The following is a 15,548-nucleotide window of genomic DNA, read 5'->3' on the forward strand; positions in this document are numbered from 1 at the left end:
GAGGAAGATGTTATGTGGGCTTTGGTGTTGGTTTTTACAATCTTAGAATGCTACAAATCGGACCGATATGACACATTCAACTTTTTTTTTAATATCATACGTAGTATTTAGTGTAGAATTACAGCGATGTTATTGCAACTGCAGGGCAGTTTCTCCATATTTTATTTATTATAATAAATCTCAATCTGTTTTTTTTTTATCTGGAGAATTTGCTTTTCTAATCTTTGAGGGAACAGACATTAAAGGAAGCGATCCAATATATTTATGGTCTCATTAGCACCTCTAAGTGAGATGGCTTTGAAAAGTTGGACCACCAGGGTTCTCCTGTATACTGCATTTACTGACCGAAATGACCGTCTGCCTTGCATTTCTTTATTAACGACCCTTTTGGATCAGTCTTCAATAAATAAAATGTTTTTATGAGCTCTCTAGCGCTGATTCCTTTTTTGCTTATTGAATGTGTTTAAAAAAAGAAGTTATTTTAATGTTGCACAGATTGTGAATCAGCTTGCAAACGCATCAGAGGCCAAGGACATGTTTATTAGTTAATTGGATAATGTAGGAGGAAACATTTTGTGCTTACATTCTACAATTAAACTAATTACCGGTATACTGCTGCTGCAAGAAAACTAATCAACCAATGACATTTATATACAAAGTCTGAGAGATTAGCACTACATTTTAGAAAATGAAATAGCTTTTGGATTTTGTTTTTCTTCGACATTGCTGCTCTCGCTTCTTTCTGCATCTTAAAATCCAACCCAAAACCATTTTCACCATGTTAGTACGGGTCGTGTGGCCAGAAAGTGAGTTTAGACCCTTCCGAATGAAAAGCGTTTTATTGGGCTTATTACGTTAATATCCTGTACAATAAACATCCGCCGTTTCTCTTCAACAGCTGTAATGAAGGCGCACAGCCACACGAGTTCACCAACAGATTGAGATGATCTTTAAAAAGAAAAAAACAGTTTTTACATGTTCCTAAATGTGCCATTATAAATGATTACAGTACATTTTATATTTATGAATATATGATCTTTTAATTCGGAGTATCAGGACTCCGCCATGTGAAGTGACCAAATATTACATCTCTCTTCTCAAACAAGTCAAATTCATCGACACTTCCAGACAGTTCACACAAATATTTACCAAAGTTTACCAAAAGGGTGATCAATACACAACAGGCCGATAGCAGATGTTCCTTTTTGTGAGTGGGTATCCACCAAGGCTACATCCGACACACACACATACTGGTGACTGGGAGAGGAAGCATTCGTAGAGCTTCCAAAAGACTTGAAAACGTTCAGTCTATCTGAAACACACGTTTGTATTCCAGTATGTTCACACACACACACACACACACACACACACACAACACGTTTCAAGTCCATTGTGTATCCGACACAAGCCCTTGTTCAGGCTTTCCCCTTTCTCTTCTGCATTTTCCTTCCAGACAGCGCCCCCTTCTGGGCTCCTCTCACCATGCCCTTGAACTGGCCCTGGAGTTTGGCACGCTTCCTGCGGTTGAGCTGGGCCTTCCTCAGAGGGATGTAAGCGTAAGGATCCACCCTTCCCTTTTTCTTCACGTCCCCTTTTCCTTTCTGAGAGAAGTGGGAATAAATTAAAAGACAGTCCAATTTAGGATTTACAACCGAAGACACTGACAGTGTGTTTCTGGAGGTATTCGGACGCACCTTCGACTTGTACTCTGCCCCGCTTTCTCCCTTTCCTGCCAGAGGTCTGTGGATTCCGGAGCCGCCGGCTGAGAAAGGAAACGTGCTTCTTAGTTCACACTCGTCATCGACATGGCACACACAGTCCTAACAAGAGCTCAGCTTCAGCCTGTGACTAAAGCTTTGAACGCAGGCCGATGAACAGATCCCGGAGGACGTTTGGCGCCTGGCTCACCTTTATATTTCAGCTGGGGTTCGAGATCCATGTCCTCACCAAAGTTGTCATCTCGGAACCTCCTTTTCTGAATCTTTTTCTGAAGAGAATGTTTTTTTTAAATGTGGCTCATAAATGAAAAGCATCAATTACTTGATATCAAAAGAAGAGTGCATATCGCCACCAACGGTGGCGTCATTAAAACGCCGGAACAAGCAGCAACAGAAATATATAAAACGACTTGCTTCATGACCTAAAACATAATCAATACGTGCGTCAGAGCGGCTTTGCTGGACTGCTTGGTGGAAACGAGGCCATTGCTGTACTTACACTCTTGACTCCAGCCTCTTCCAGGATATCTTTCATCTCTCCCCCATCTACGGGGAGAGTCGTCGGGTTATTCTCACGGCCTGCTCAGACATCGGACGAGACATTTGTCCACAGGAGTCCGTCTAACCTTTGTCTTTCGCATCCTCCTCTTCATCCTCTCTGATAATCAGCCGTCCGTCTGACGTCACCTTGAAGCCATGCCCAACCTTGCCGCTCTTCTTCATTGTTGGGTTGGTGGCTGAGAGACACAAAAAAAAAAACATGTTCATAAAATAATAAACCTTTTTTTGGTTTGCATCCTCTCAGGAACCATCGTACCGAGTACTCTCTGGGAAACCTTGGGATCCAGGAAGTTCAGCGGGTCGTCTCCCCCTCCTTCTTTGAGCCAGGCACGGCCTTTCTGTGGTTTCCCGCTCTTCTTCCGAGCATTCCCAGCCTTCCCTTCATCCTCAGACAGATCGCTGTCGGACTCTGCAAGGATGTCCTCAATACTAAACGGGAAGAGGACAGAAGGACTTTAAGGCGGCTGGGCTGTGACGAAGGACCCGAGGTACCCACAAAGCCGACTACCTTTGGCTCTTAGCCTTAGGCGCCTCCTCTTCACTCTCAGAGTCGTCCTGCTGCTCTGCAGCCTGTTTCCGTCTCTTGCTCTGAGCCTCGGCCTTGCGGATGTTAGCGAGCACCTTGTGGTGTTCTGCAGGCAGCATGCTCTTCACCAGCTCAAACCTGGGTATGCCGCAGGAAGTCAGACACAGAAACGCACACCGCTGAGCTACGGGAAAACGACAGCGGCAACATTTGCTTCCAGTACACAGCATATTCCAAACAGCCAAACCCACCCAAGCTTTCTGATGAACTTCGTGAAGATGTTCTTCAGTTTTGTCCTCAAGTGCCTCCTCGCATCGTCCGTGATGCTCCCGATGCCCTGCATCTAAAACGGAGGTCAGAGTTCACGCTGTATTAAACGATGAAATCCGTCTTCTCAGAGCGGGTTCATATCTTCCGCGATTGGCGCCTACCATGACCGCGGCGTGCGACGCCAGAGTCTTCGGGTCCATGATGAAGAGGATCACTTTGATGAAGCCCAGCGCAGCTTTGACGATCTCTCTGGTGCGGGACGACAGCAAGAGGCAGACATTGTGCAGCAGCTGCTCCCTGGTGGTCACCTCGATGGCGTCTGGGAAAGAGACGGCACAGGAGCGAGCCCGATGGATGAGGATTCAGAAACGCAGAACCAGAGCTGTGCGGGTCAGAGGCCCCCCCCCGCCCCCCGCCCCCACCTTTGTACTCAAACAGCAGCCGAGTCAGCGCCAGCACTGTGCAGGTGATCATGGTGACGGAGCCCGTGAGTCCGGCATAGACCAACACCAGGTACTGCTCCATGGCGCCTGGATCACAGACGGACGGTCAGAACGTCGACCCATTATAATCAAAGCTGCCCCCCCCCCCCCCCCCCCACACACACACACACACACACACAGCAGAGGTGCGGTACCTTTCGAGTTCCCACAGAAGCGGACGAATGCATTTCCTATTTCCACCAGCAGGTTGTAGGCGTTCTTGCGGGCGCCGACAGACACCTCCTTCGTGCAAATGATCACCTGTTGAGAGATGAACGCAGTGAGATGATGATGATGACGATGATGATGATGATGATGATGATGATGACCGTCGGCGCTTCCCGCCTTTGTGCGTTCGCCAGCATTTGTACCTCTGGCAGGAGAGCGGCGATAAAGTCTCTGTGCTCTTCGTTGAGCCTTTTCACAATGTGGATCAAGCACTTCAGTCTCGGCTGAGAGGAAGGAATAGGATCAGACGTTACTGCAGTCCGGGCCGCACTCTGGCCTCGACCGGTTACTCCTCGCTGCGCGGCGCTCTCACCCTCTTCGCAGGCGACGAAGCATTTTTCAGAGTCTCCAGCAGGACGACTTTGAGCGTCGCCAGGTTCGACACCACAAACGCTCGGCACTCGTCTCTCTCTCCTCCGCACATCTCCTCCAGCACACGGTAGGCCTTCTTCTGCATGCCGGGCTCCTTGGCCTTCAAAACGTTACACACAATGTGTGATTCTATTGCTTCTACTTGTGTAACCGTGTAACATTAAACACAGCCTAACCTCCAAATAGGGCCTAATCAGCTCGAAGGTTTTCGTCATGGTGGCCGCGTCTACTGAGGGAGCCAGAGCCACCACGAGGTCCATCATTGAGAGGCTGAGACGGAGAAAGAGACGGCAGGGATGCTTCATCTACTCAGACAGGAGCATAGAAACGGGTTCATATTCGCGTCTTACCGTGTGAACTCATTGACGTCTGTGCTGCCCAGTCTTTCTACGGCTTTATGCAGCAAAGTGTGGACCATCTGGAGATGATCGATTTCATCGATGCGAAACCACGACAAAAATATTTTAAAAAAGGCCATCAACTTCATGTGAAGGACAAAACGTTTTTCTTTTTTTGATGCACTGGCAACGCTTCCTCCCGCGATCGTCCCTCACCTCCGTTTCGGTGACCGTTAAGTAGACCTTTATGGTGTCCAGGATAGCCATCCTGTAGGCGCTGGACTCTCCCGCTGGGGGCTGCAGGCTGTACACGTTGAAAAAGATGGGCAGGAAGTTCTTGGAGAAACGACCCAATTCGGCCTTTTCCTCCGCTGCAGTCAAATAAAAAGGAAAAGACACAGCGAGGGTCATGGACGAAGCTTGAATCATGACTCCTCCCTGACCCTGACGCCTCCTCCCTACCACTGGAGCAGCCCTTGGTGATGACGGTGCGTAGGGCCTGGCACACTGCGAGTCTCAGGTCTGGACGCTCGTTAATAGCCATGCCAAGCGTGCGGGCGACGCCTTTGAAGGACGACAACAGGTCCACGGGGCATGTGCAGAAGCCTGGGAGCATGGTCCAAATCTGCAAGCATGTACAATTATCACTGACCGAGTCCCAGAAGCTCCTCGCTCTGAACGCACAACAGAAAGCCGGCGTCGCTACCTGAAGCTGTAATGTCTGGTAGACTTTGGCCTCCAGTTTCTGCCCTGCTTCTTCCAACTGCTCCGCTAGAACACAAGAATCCAACGGTCAATATTCGTTTAGGTCAAAGCTCTGCTTAAGCGGGGGCGGCAGCTGTACCTCTCTGCTTGAGCGTCGAGGCCAGGGGGAGGAAGTAAGAAGTGAAGAACCCGAGCCGAGTGTTCTTGACGTGGTCCCGGATGACTGGGACCAACCAGCTCCGTGGGAACTCCAAGTCGTCCCTGACGTTAAAGAAGCAGCAACGGAGTCGGTTAAACAAGGAGTTCCAGAAAGGGGATGGGGGGGGCGTGACACCCAGGAGGACGCAAGACACCGATGGTTTGAGTCGGTAAATTAAACTATGCAAATAAAAATATGGCATCATATTTAAAATGAGCTTCAAACACCTTCAGGGATGGGGATTTAAAAAAACCTGCATATTAAATGACTACATTTACAAATAGAACTCAGCGTGCGTGTGTGTGTGTGTGTGTGTGTGTGCTTACTCGTGTCCGGTGATGTTGAGCGGCACGGCGCCCAGCACCACTTCGGGCCCCATGCTTTCTACAGCTCCTCCTACAGCCAGGTCCAGCTCACCACTGAAGGGGAAACGAGGAGTGGAGCGCAGGTCCGCCAGAGACTGCAGGGACTGTCCCGCGCAAGACACAAACAATCAGACAAGCGTCCCGTCCCCCTCCCTCCTCGCTCACAGCTCGGCGAACCCTCGGGGGGGGGGGACCTACCTTGGTCATGACGGGGTGAGCTTGCTTCCCTGCAACTCGGTAGAAGCAGCCCAGAATCTGAAGCACGAACGGCCAGGAGGCGTGGAAGCGATAGGACAGCCCTTCTTCTACAACACTGGAACACGAGCAAACAGCGATCGCAATGAGCCTCTACAAAAGGGAAAGGTTAAAAAAGAAAGATCGAGACCAGCCGAGGGAACCTACCGGAACATCTTGCAGATGTGGGAGGGATTCCCCGAGGAGGATTTGGCCGTGATCGTTCCGAGTCCCTCCATGTGTGGGGAAACGCATTCAGTCAGCAGCGTCTGAAACGGGCAACACGCGAAAAGAAACAAGATTCAGCTGCAATTCTGAAACCATCCACAGCCTGGCAAACAGCCACATCCTAATCTCTAAGGCAATGCCTTTACCTTTAGCGTGCTGGCGGCCGCGGAGGCCACCTGAGCGTGAGGAGACAGCAGGCAGGACATGGCAGCGGAGACGAGGCGAGGGAGGTGGCCCAAAGTCAGCGAACACTGCGAGCTACGCAGAGACGGGACGCTTGTTAAATCAGACAAACAAACAGTCGGACGACGTGACGACGACGATTCGCTACCTCGCCATGTGAACGTGTGCTTTCTCCATGACGGCGAGCCACGCCAGCAGGGGCTGCAGGTCCTTCTCGCTGGGCAGGTAGTCGTAAAGCGCCTGCGGATGAGAAACCGCCCATCAGCACTCGCATTTTGCAAAATGACACCCCCCCCCCCCCCCCCCCCCCCCCCACCCACCCCCCGTTTGCGCCGCCGTATTCTCTCACCGTGATGATCTGCGCGTTGAGTTCCGGCGACAGGGTCGCCGCCTTCGGCTTGCTGCTGAACAGCCGGTGGAAGGCCTGCATGGCGCTCGCCGTGACGAGCTGCAGCCAGAAACATGGCAGCCACTTTTACACACTGCGTCTGCGTAGATGAGCCGAGGCGGGGGGGGGGGGGGGGGGGCTGCGAAGGCGTCGGCATTCTCACCACATGGCCGAGTGTCATCACTCGCAGCAGAGTCTCACAGCACGACTTGACGGCTCCCAGAGGAAACGTCCCCATCAGCTCCTTCAGGAGGCCCAACACATGAAGGGTGGTGGTGTCCTCCTTGCTGCCTGAGGGAAAAGAATAGACAATTAGCCACAGGTAAGCTAATAAACCGTTATGAGGAACAACAATAATGGTTTGCGCTTTGAATGTGGCCTCACCTCCGGCCTGCTCCATCTCCTTGATGCAGAACTTGGCCGTGGTTGCAGCAGCGGGGTGGTGGGCCGGGGCATCGTCTTTAAAAAGGAAGTCGCTGCCTCTCAGAATGGAGCAAACGCCTTGCTGAGCCGCTTTACGGACCTGAGAGGTAAGAATGCAACAGAAATAAATGGCGCGAAAGGTGTAGAAATGCAAGGATCGCATTCAATTCTGGATTTAAGTGGTTCTGACTTTAGGCTTGCTGTGCACAGTGAAGCTGAGGAGGCCGTGGTAAGCCTGAAGAGTCGACGGGTACGTCCAGATGGATGCATCCTGTTTCCTCAGCAAAGTGGCCAAGCAGGAAAGGATCTAGGAAGGCAAGAGGAGTTCAAATATTTGCTAAAAAACAAAAAACAGATGAGGAATAAATCCACGCACCCATCTGAGAGCCGAGGCGGCCTCAGCCGTGGCCTGTTGGGACATGACGTCCATCAGAGCTTTGGTGGTGTCTGAGAACTTAGACATGAGCACCGGAGCAGGAACCCTGAGGAACCAAAGGATCCCAATCAGGTGAAGAACGGCTTCAGTCAGAACCAAATCGTTTTATATATAAAAATAGGTCCAACCGTTTCATGACGAGGTTGAGGAGGTACGCCACGGCAGCCTGCGACTCTGCTGAATCCACGACCTCCAGAGTGGTCATCTACGAAACACACACAGACACCATACAGCACGCCGACAAGATAAACGGTAAGGTCTCGGCGAACATACAGGAATGAATATTTTAGTACATTTAGCAAAATAAACCTCCAGCGAGACGCTCCAGAGCACAAACCGAGTGTTCAGTGCCAACATAATAATAATAAAGGCTGCACCCACCAAAGCAGCAAAGTACTCCGTCTCAGTCTCCTTCCCCCCTCGGCCTCGGATCACCTCGGTAACGGCTGCCAACACGGCACAGACCTGACAGGCAGAGAGAGAGAGGGGTGGAAAACAGCATCTTGAAATGACAGTTATTCATACTTTATAGTCTCAAATATCTTCTCAAGATTTGCTCTTTATTTGCGTCGTCGTCGTCAACGCATCGGGTAACATCCGGGTCGCGCTCACCTCTTTGTGGGCGGCCGAGTTGGACTCCCAGTAGCCCTGAACCTTCCTGAACGTCAGATTGGAGCAGTCCGACAGGCCGCTGAGGAACGTTCCCGAGGTCTTCTCCGACAACGCCTCGTGCCGCTCTTCCTCCATGAGGTCGTCTCTACGACCGGCGCCGATCTGCAGCGGTCCCGCTTGCAGGTCATTGTGCAGCTTCAGAGCATCGACTGTCAGATCGCTCTTTCCTACGGGGATTACGGTTCCATTCAATCAGACTGATTTAATGCCTACGGCTGGGAGTCTTCCAGCTTTAAGGAGGATTGAAGATGTTCATGGTGCGTGGAGGAATCAAACTCCTTTTGGACTTGGTTGTTGCATGAAACTGATAAATGGTATTTTCTTTTGCCGATAAAACCAAATATTCAACGAGAGCCGAACTATTTTTAAATTAAACTTTACTTGACGAGGTCTATACGTAACCAGTCACTATTTGACAATGGGTTGGAAAACAAGTAGCGTGCATGTGATGAAGTAATTGATTACTTTTGTAGTCTCCAAACAGAGGTCTAAGTATAAGCTTGAATTTGCGGGAGTCCGCGCTTTATCCCCGGAGTCGTCGCACATAAAGTGAAACGTTGCGCTTCTTCTTATCAGCCTGTTTGTTTTAGAGACGGATGGAATTGATCAATAAATAATGGCCGTTAAAACGTGACGATTCGCGTCAGCTTAGCAGAGGCAAAGGACAGGACGATTGAAAGTTGTATTATGCGCTGACATATTTATATTTATATACATTTAGCCGGAAAACACATTACTAGCTAAACGGCTAGCCGCTAGCCACAGGCGCAGCACGTGTGCTAAGCTCGTACCGGTGGGTCGGCTGAAGAAGCGGCTCTTAGCAGCCTGCCGATGACGACTCGTCTGCGGGTTGGAGTCGCTGCTGTGTCCTTTCTTCCACCGTTTGAGCTTCGAGCCGCTGCCAGACCGAAGTTTCCCCGATTTGACCATTTTACGGCGTGAATATATTCACGTTTAGGCTGGTGACTGTCGCTCTGGTCCTAGCCCAGATAGACGTCGCGCCTCATATGACGTCACGGGGAGATCTGTCGCGACGTTATTTTTACCAGTAGAGGGCGCCATTCGACATTGATGCATTTAAAATAAAAGAAGAAACACAATGTTTGAAGTTTGAACCGAACATGTGTTCTATCAGTTTGTCCAGTGAATGGACTGAATAATTGCTCAGGCAACAGATCTAATATAATCATTGCAATGGTAAATTAGAAAATAATATATATATATATATGTGTGTTTTATTTGAAACAAGAAGAACTGTTGAACCGTTGATACAAAGTATCTTAAAATATAGGTTAGTAAAATCTGCTGAGTAATGCTGCACTGGAGAGATTCTGCCTGTGAACACTGGGTGACAGTGTTGCTCAAGCTATTTTTTATTTTACTTCGTTTTATTTTCAAACGATGAATATGATGAAATTGTGAAATCAGTAATTTTTCTGCCAAAAAGAAATATATATATTCTGCAAGCACAAATATCTGCCCCCCCTCCCCAAACACACACACACACAAAGATCATCAGCAGAGAATGAGTTTGTATTTTCAATATTTATTAAGTTATTCAAGTACAGTTCGGAGTGATGAAATAATAAAAACAAACAAAAAACAGATGCAATCATCACCTGCTAGAAAGAAGCCTTCTTCACATTCTGTGTCCTTATTATGGACTATGCAATGGAGAGTTGAAAATCAAGTGTGCACATAGTTAAATATGGGAACCGATATATTTACAGCGAACATCTCCTACCCGACCTCTCAAATATGACCAGAAACAAAAGAAGAAAAAGATCCCAAGGTCAAAATCATTCAGTCAATGAAAAGACACGAGAGACAGACAATGAGAAGGGAGGGGCCATGTAAACAACAGAGCCGTGAGCAGATGTCCACACGAACAGACAGACAGGCGGACGCTGGGACGTGCATATCAGGAATACCTCTCATCTAAAGTGTTTCAGTGCTTCTCAATATTCTTAAATTATTTGACAAAAAGGAAAAACAAAAATACAAAAAGGAGCCATATAAAAGCAATAACATCTTATATATATTAAAAAAATGTCACAAAAGTCCTCTGCAGCACTCTTTCTAGCAAATTCCTTCATTCCACGTCCCTCTGGAGCTGGACTGGAGCGTTCATGTTGACAATCACTTGGACAACGAAATCCGTCTGGATCTTGGCGTCTTGCAAGCGAGTCTTGTCAGTCAGGAGCTTCCCGGAGAAGAACCACCTCTGGCGGCTCGCGTCGATTCCTTCCAGTTCCTCCAGCTGCTTCTTGAGCGCAGAGACGGCGTCCGCCATGCTGGCTGTCAGACGCACATCCTTTCCTGAGAGGTTCAAAAGAGCATAGATGGGAGCTGACGCAGATTTCTAAACGGCGAGATGCTGAGAGGCTATGAATTAAACATCAGCCGCCACTCTGGATGAGACGCCACCCACACAGAGAAAGAGATGTTAACCAACGTGGAGCTAGATCACACTGTGTGCTCATTACCTGTAGACAGTCGCACCCGCAGCTGGAACTCTCGCCTGCACGGAGAGGGTTGAGCTTGTTTTTGTGTGGATTCAGACGCTTTGCTCTCGCCGGATGTTTCAGTGATGAGGTTGGTAGGCGGGGCTAAGGTGTAAGCCGGGAGCTGGTAGCGGTTTCCCAGTTCATCGTAACTCTCTGTGAGAGATCCTGCAGAGAAAGGGAAAGGAACCAGATAAACAGAAGCTCTCCCCCCCCCCCCAAAAAATAATTCTACTAGTAATAGCAATGGATTTAAAACCCAAGGAGCCAATAAAAACGGTTCAGAAAGCTCCAGCCATGAAGGTTTCCTACTCTGGCATTGCTGTCTGAGCATAAATCCATTCACCGCTGTCACGCAGCACTGCGGCTATTACGTAACTATTAAGCAGTAATCTCTGGCCAGCTCATGCACGGGATCCGGCAAACCGACCTTCAACATGCCGAGGATTATTTCAGCGGGTTGTGCATTTGTGCTGGACGCTGCGAGTGTTTTCATACCGTGTGGCAGAGTGATGCATGCCCCATCCACGATAGCCTGCGCTAGCCCCTGGTCATTGCACTCTGCAGCCAGGGCTGCTGCCCTGAGAGCATCCCAGATCTCTTTCCGTCCATCAAAAGCCGGAGCCGTATCCCAAAACTCGTCCCTTTTGCTCCTCAGCTGGCCCTCCGTCATCGGGTACTCGCTCTTCCACTTCGGACGCTCCTTCTTGAGAGGCTCATTGCGACCTGAGAGAGGAAAGAAGGATGTGTTCAATCTGACCTAAGGATGAGCTCATCATGAAACCAATGGCTACAGAGCAATATAATAGCTTCTGGGCTATACTTTTTTAATAAAATTAAAAAACTCAGGTTTTAAAAGGTGCAGAGAGTTACATAATAAATTAACTTAAAAGCACTTATCGGGTAGTGAAGCTCTGAGAAGTTACAGCTGCTGGAAAATGATTTAGCTCTTTACCATGACTAAAAAAATCATAAAACATTAAATAGGGAGATGTGTTATTAATATATTTCTGTTAATTGAGCAAAAAATGTATTTGTTAAAGTTTTAATAAATATAAATCTACCGTAAACGAACACGTCTTAGCTCATCATCACTGAAAATCATTTTATGAGCAGATCAAACGTAACCCTAACCCAATATTTTAAAAATAAAGAGAGGACATCCATGGAAGATTAGATGCTACACATCGACAATTGTTTGACGTACACCTGATCATGTAAACACCAAAGAGGGGAGAGAAAGAAAAAAAAAGGCTCATCTTACGACCTCCACTAGAGGAGCTTCAGCATCCGGCTGAAACAAAAGAAAATGTGAAAACCTCCTGAGACATTCAGCATGATTTCATCTGCTTTACAGAAAGACAGCTCATTGCTATTCAGCACGCAGCTACTCTAACAGCTCATAGCCTGAGTGACGCTACGCCGTCCACACCGTCGTACGTGGCAGTCGTCCACCGATCCAGCACGCAAACACGGTCCATTTGAGTCGCAGAGAGTCAAAGTGATTATTTATAGTGTTGTGGATTATTCCAGTACGTGCACGCAGACACACACTCACACACACACACACACCAGGGGATTATAGGCAGTATTCAGGTTCCACATAATAGGATTTATCGGCCCCTATCCCATAATAAGGCATTGGTTGGAGCGACAAACTCACCGATGGAAGCCGGCAAAAAACACAGCGAGAGTCTCAAAGCATCTACAAATAAAGAACAGTGACTGGATGCAGACGCTCTAATCTTCTGTTTGACATCTGATGTTATGTTTCATAAAAAAAAAGAACCAGCGTCAATCTGGTTTAACCCGATTTCAATAATATTCCATTTACAATGTCGGCCACCATAATTAGGATAAACGCGATTGAAAGATGAGATGATGACCTCACTTCAGGCGTCACTTTAACATGCGTCTCACCTGCACGTTTAAATAACATATTCAGTCTGAAGAGCACGTTTTACTACTTAGATTTGACAAATGTCCTAAAATGGAGGAATATAGAGTTTGTTTGTTTTCTGAGCTATTGCACTGTTCACGCTATTCTTCAATGTTCTGTTCTTACCTTTCACACTCGGGTTAGTTAACGTGGACAGACTGTAAAGTTGAAGTTGCTATTAACGTGCCAGACGAACAAACATGCGGTTGTTCCAGGTTGTTTGTCTGGAATCCAGACGAGCAACCGCAACAGCCGAATAGCCTGATCGGGTACAATGACAGACAAGGAACCTGGAGGTGAACGGAGGACAAGGCTTGGGAGTTCAGAGGGTTCAATTAAGGTCACGGATCAAAGCATGATACACACTTCATTCCATGCTAGTGATAAGATTAAATCTGCACTAGGAATGTGAGCTTGGCAAATTCAAATACTGTCAGTCATCAATTTAGGGATTTTTTTTTAAGCTAAAATATTCCTGAAACTGCTGTCAACATTCTCATGACCTCATTCTCATGTGTTTTTTTTGTTGTTGTCATGGGCCAAGTTTAGATCCATTTTACATCTCAGTACTTGTTACGTCTTCCATTTCATTTTACGCTGTTCCAGAAATGCACAAGAAAAATTAGAAACGCCGAATGGAGAGAGAAATGCCTCAAAATGATGACAATGCAGCACAAGCACAAAGAAACGACTTCTGTGGATCCACACAAAGATCTGAGTTCAGAGCTCACCCTTCGGCAACACCTCGAAGGGTGAGTCGGGAGCGTGACGGTAACTGCGTTCCCTGGAGGTTGGTACTCCCATAGCCGTTTTGTTCCCAGAGGTTTGCCGGGAGTCGGTTTAAAGTCGGCATCTATTAGGCGCAAGTCTCCGTCCTTGGAAAGGAGGACGCCGCTGCTTTGTCCAACCCGCTTCGCTGCAACATCGGAAAGTCTAGCCATCTAATCCAGGCCTTCCCGACACTTCTCCCCTAAATTAAAAGTGACAATGCTCGCTCTACTTATATCAGGCGATTAAACAACCACGAAAATATACCACAGGATCATTCCGTGGAAGGACGATCCGTTTAGGCGGACGGTCATCCGAGTGTCCCAGCCTGCAGGTAACATCTTTACTCAAGACACTTAATCCAGTCAGCTTTATTTAAAGACAGGATAGAAGCACCCAAAGACAAATCAAACAAACGAGAACTGTCCATCAGAGGCTTCGTCATGAATGCTGTATTTCCCGTTCATGTTTGCTTCTCAGAAAAGATGAAGCACTGAGACTCTCGTGCAACATGACATTTCGTGTCTGCCTCACGAGGCACATGATCCGACACTGTGAGCAAATGGGTTTTTAATTTTTGCAGCAAGTTGACATGATGGTAAATCGAGCACAAAGTAGGTCAAACCGCGATATGAACGCGCTCGCTGAGCTTAACACCATAATGCGTGTGCAGAAAAGGCTGACTGGTGTGTATCCAGTAACGCCGTCCGGTCAGGGCAGGTCCTCAGAACAGATTAGACACATGCCCCAGCCGTCATGGCTGAGACGCTCTCAGACTGTTGCAGAAGATGAGCAGAGATTCCTGTCAAATGTGTCTGTGTGACGTCATAAAGAGACAAACTATGAAGGCTTCATCCGTACGATCATGTTTGTGTATCTCTTTATACTCGCCGTCGGGAGAAACATACTGCAGACAGATAAAATAAATATAAATCGAGTTTGTAGGTTCTTCTCACCTCCACGTTTCTTGCTTCTTGTCGAGATTCGGCCGCTCCCTTGTCCATCCATCCCGCTCCTCCTCCCCACACAGCCTCCCATCGCTGTGCCTACAAGCCACACACAAGAACTACAAAAAATCACATTTGGAACATGTTAAAGTGCAAAATGCGATAATGTGTGATGACGCTAAATGAAATGCCTTGTTAAAAGCATTGGGGGGGGGCTCAGCACTCCATGTTCCCGAGAGTTCAGACAGGCTGCGATGTTTACGTCACGTGTACTGGCAGCTGACGGGGACGCGCGTCTAAACCGCCTGTCCGTCGCTGCACTTGTTTTTCCCATTCACATACACAAATATAATAATGATAATGATAATGATAATAATAATGATAATGATAATAATAATGATAATGATAATGATAATAATAATAATAATAATAATAATAATAATAATAATAATAATAATAACGTCACCATCTGTGTGATTCATCGCTCAGAGGTATGTCCGTGTTTCTGCATTTACCTACCTGAAATCCAGTCGGCAAAATGATGCATTCGTCTGCAGTTTGCTCTCCACATAAGATCGGACATCAAAGTGAACTTGTCACTAGATCCCGGACGCGGTGATCCAGCAGCTGGTGCGTGTGCAGGACTGGGGGTGGGGGTGGGGGGGCTGGTGGACCCGGTCCGGTCCCGCAGAGCCTCCAGTCAAATCACACCCGCAAAACGGACTTAATAACTGCTTAAACCATGATGGATGGAGCTGCAGCCGCTTACAGCGATTCAGAAATAAATCCCCCCCCCCCCACCCCCCAACAGTTTCCAAGCATGCGCAGTTCAGATTAATAGTCTATCCTGTCACTGCTTTTCAAAATAAGAGCGGCAGACAGGAAATACTCGACCATTCTGTTTGCAGAGAAGAACGCATTTGGAGCTATCGCGATAAAACGTGACGTTTAATATATTTAAATTCAGAAAATGTTGGGAGTCTTACCGGGAACAGTTGATTAAATTAATGGTGCTGATCCAGAAGAGATTCTGGATTCTGGAGCAGTTTGAAATGTTTGGTT

At 47.7% G+C, this 15,548-nt stretch overlaps 2 protein-coding genes across 3 annotated transcripts; both read right to left on the bottom strand.

Moving 5' to 3' along the window:
* Nucleotides 1-583: 583 nt before the first annotated feature.
* rrp12 (ribosomal RNA processing 12 homolog) lies at nt 584-9,258 on the bottom strand. The gene is made up of 33 exons (XM_068741158.1): nt 9,120-9,258; nt 8,269-8,495; nt 8,038-8,121; nt 7,785-7,861; nt 7,597-7,702; nt 7,411-7,527; nt 7,182-7,320; nt 6,961-7,088; nt 6,759-6,857; nt 6,558-6,649; nt 6,373-6,484; nt 6,167-6,267; nt 5,963-6,077; nt 5,726-5,868; nt 5,340-5,461; nt 5,202-5,266; nt 4,958-5,120; nt 4,712-4,866; nt 4,508-4,575; nt 4,334-4,427; nt 4,099-4,257; nt 3,929-4,009; nt 3,713-3,818; nt 3,498-3,605; nt 3,237-3,394; nt 3,057-3,148; nt 2,788-2,943; nt 2,536-2,708; nt 2,345-2,455; nt 2,218-2,264; nt 1,909-1,987; nt 1,695-1,762; nt 584-1,601 (listed from the first exon to the last, which is right to left on the bottom strand). Exons 1-33 carry the CDS (start codon nt 9,256-9,258, stop codon nt 1,416-1,418), a joined length of 3,870 nt encoding a protein of 1,289 aa, XP_068597259.1. The 3' UTR covers nt 584-1,415.
* Nucleotides 9,259-9,854: 596 nt separating this feature from the next.
* Nucleotides 9,855-15,131, bottom strand: ubtd1a (ubiquitin domain containing 1a). Of its 2 annotated transcripts, none has more exons than XM_068741278.1 (5): nt 15,006-15,131; nt 14,496-14,585; nt 11,331-11,558; nt 10,815-11,000; nt 9,855-10,647 (listed from the first exon to the last, which is right to left on the bottom strand). In XM_068741278.1, exons 1-5 carry the CDS (start codon nt 15,067-15,069, stop codon nt 10,421-10,423), a joined length of 795 nt encoding a protein of 264 aa, XP_068597379.1. In that variant the 5' UTR covers nt 15,070-15,131; the 3' UTR covers nt 9,855-10,420. The 2 variants fall into 2 exon arrangements, with proteins under 2 accessions (XP_068597379.1, XP_068597380.1); XM_068741279.1 differs by having other exon boundaries at nt 14,496-14,605; nt 15,006-15,106.
* Nucleotides 15,132-15,548: the final 417 nt, after the last annotated feature.

Source organism: Brachionichthys hirsutus, chromosome 7 (genome assembly GCF_040956055.1).
Source record: "Brachionichthys hirsutus isolate HB-005 chromosome 7, CSIRO-AGI_Bhir_v1, whole genome shotgun sequence".
NCBI lineage: Eukaryota > Metazoa > Chordata > Actinopteri > Lophiiformes > Brachionichthyidae > Brachionichthys > Brachionichthys hirsutus.

What these genes read in the sequence shown, in the direction of transcription:
- ubtd1a (XM_068741278.1), bottom strand. Translation starts at nt 15,069, where the DNA reads ATGTCCGATCTTATGTGGAGAGCAAACTGCAGACGAATGCATCATTTT. An exon ending in ATGCATCACTCTGCCACACG is followed by an intron (nt 11,001 to 11,330) that starts GTATGAAAACAC and finishes CTTTCTCTGCAG; the next exon opens with GATCTCTCACAGAGAGTTAC. An exon ending in GCGGGTGCGACTGTCTACAG is followed by an intron (nt 10,648 to 10,814) that starts GTAATGAGCACA and finishes TGAACCTCTCAG; the next exon opens with GAAAGGATGTGCGTCTGACA.
- rrp12 (XM_068741158.1), bottom strand. Translation starts at nt 9,258, where the DNA reads ATGGTCAAATCGGGGAAACTTCGGTCTGGCAGCGGCTCGAAGCTCAAA. An exon ending in CTTCGTCGCCTGCGAAGAGG is followed by an intron (nt 4,010 to 4,098) that starts GTGAGAGCGCCG and finishes CCTTCCTCTCAG; the next exon opens with CCGAGACTGAAGTGCTTGAT. An exon ending in CGTCGCACGCCGCGGTCATG is followed by an intron (nt 3,149 to 3,236) that starts GTAGGCGCCAAT and finishes CCTCCGTTTTAG; the next exon opens with ATGCAGGGCATCGGGAGCAT.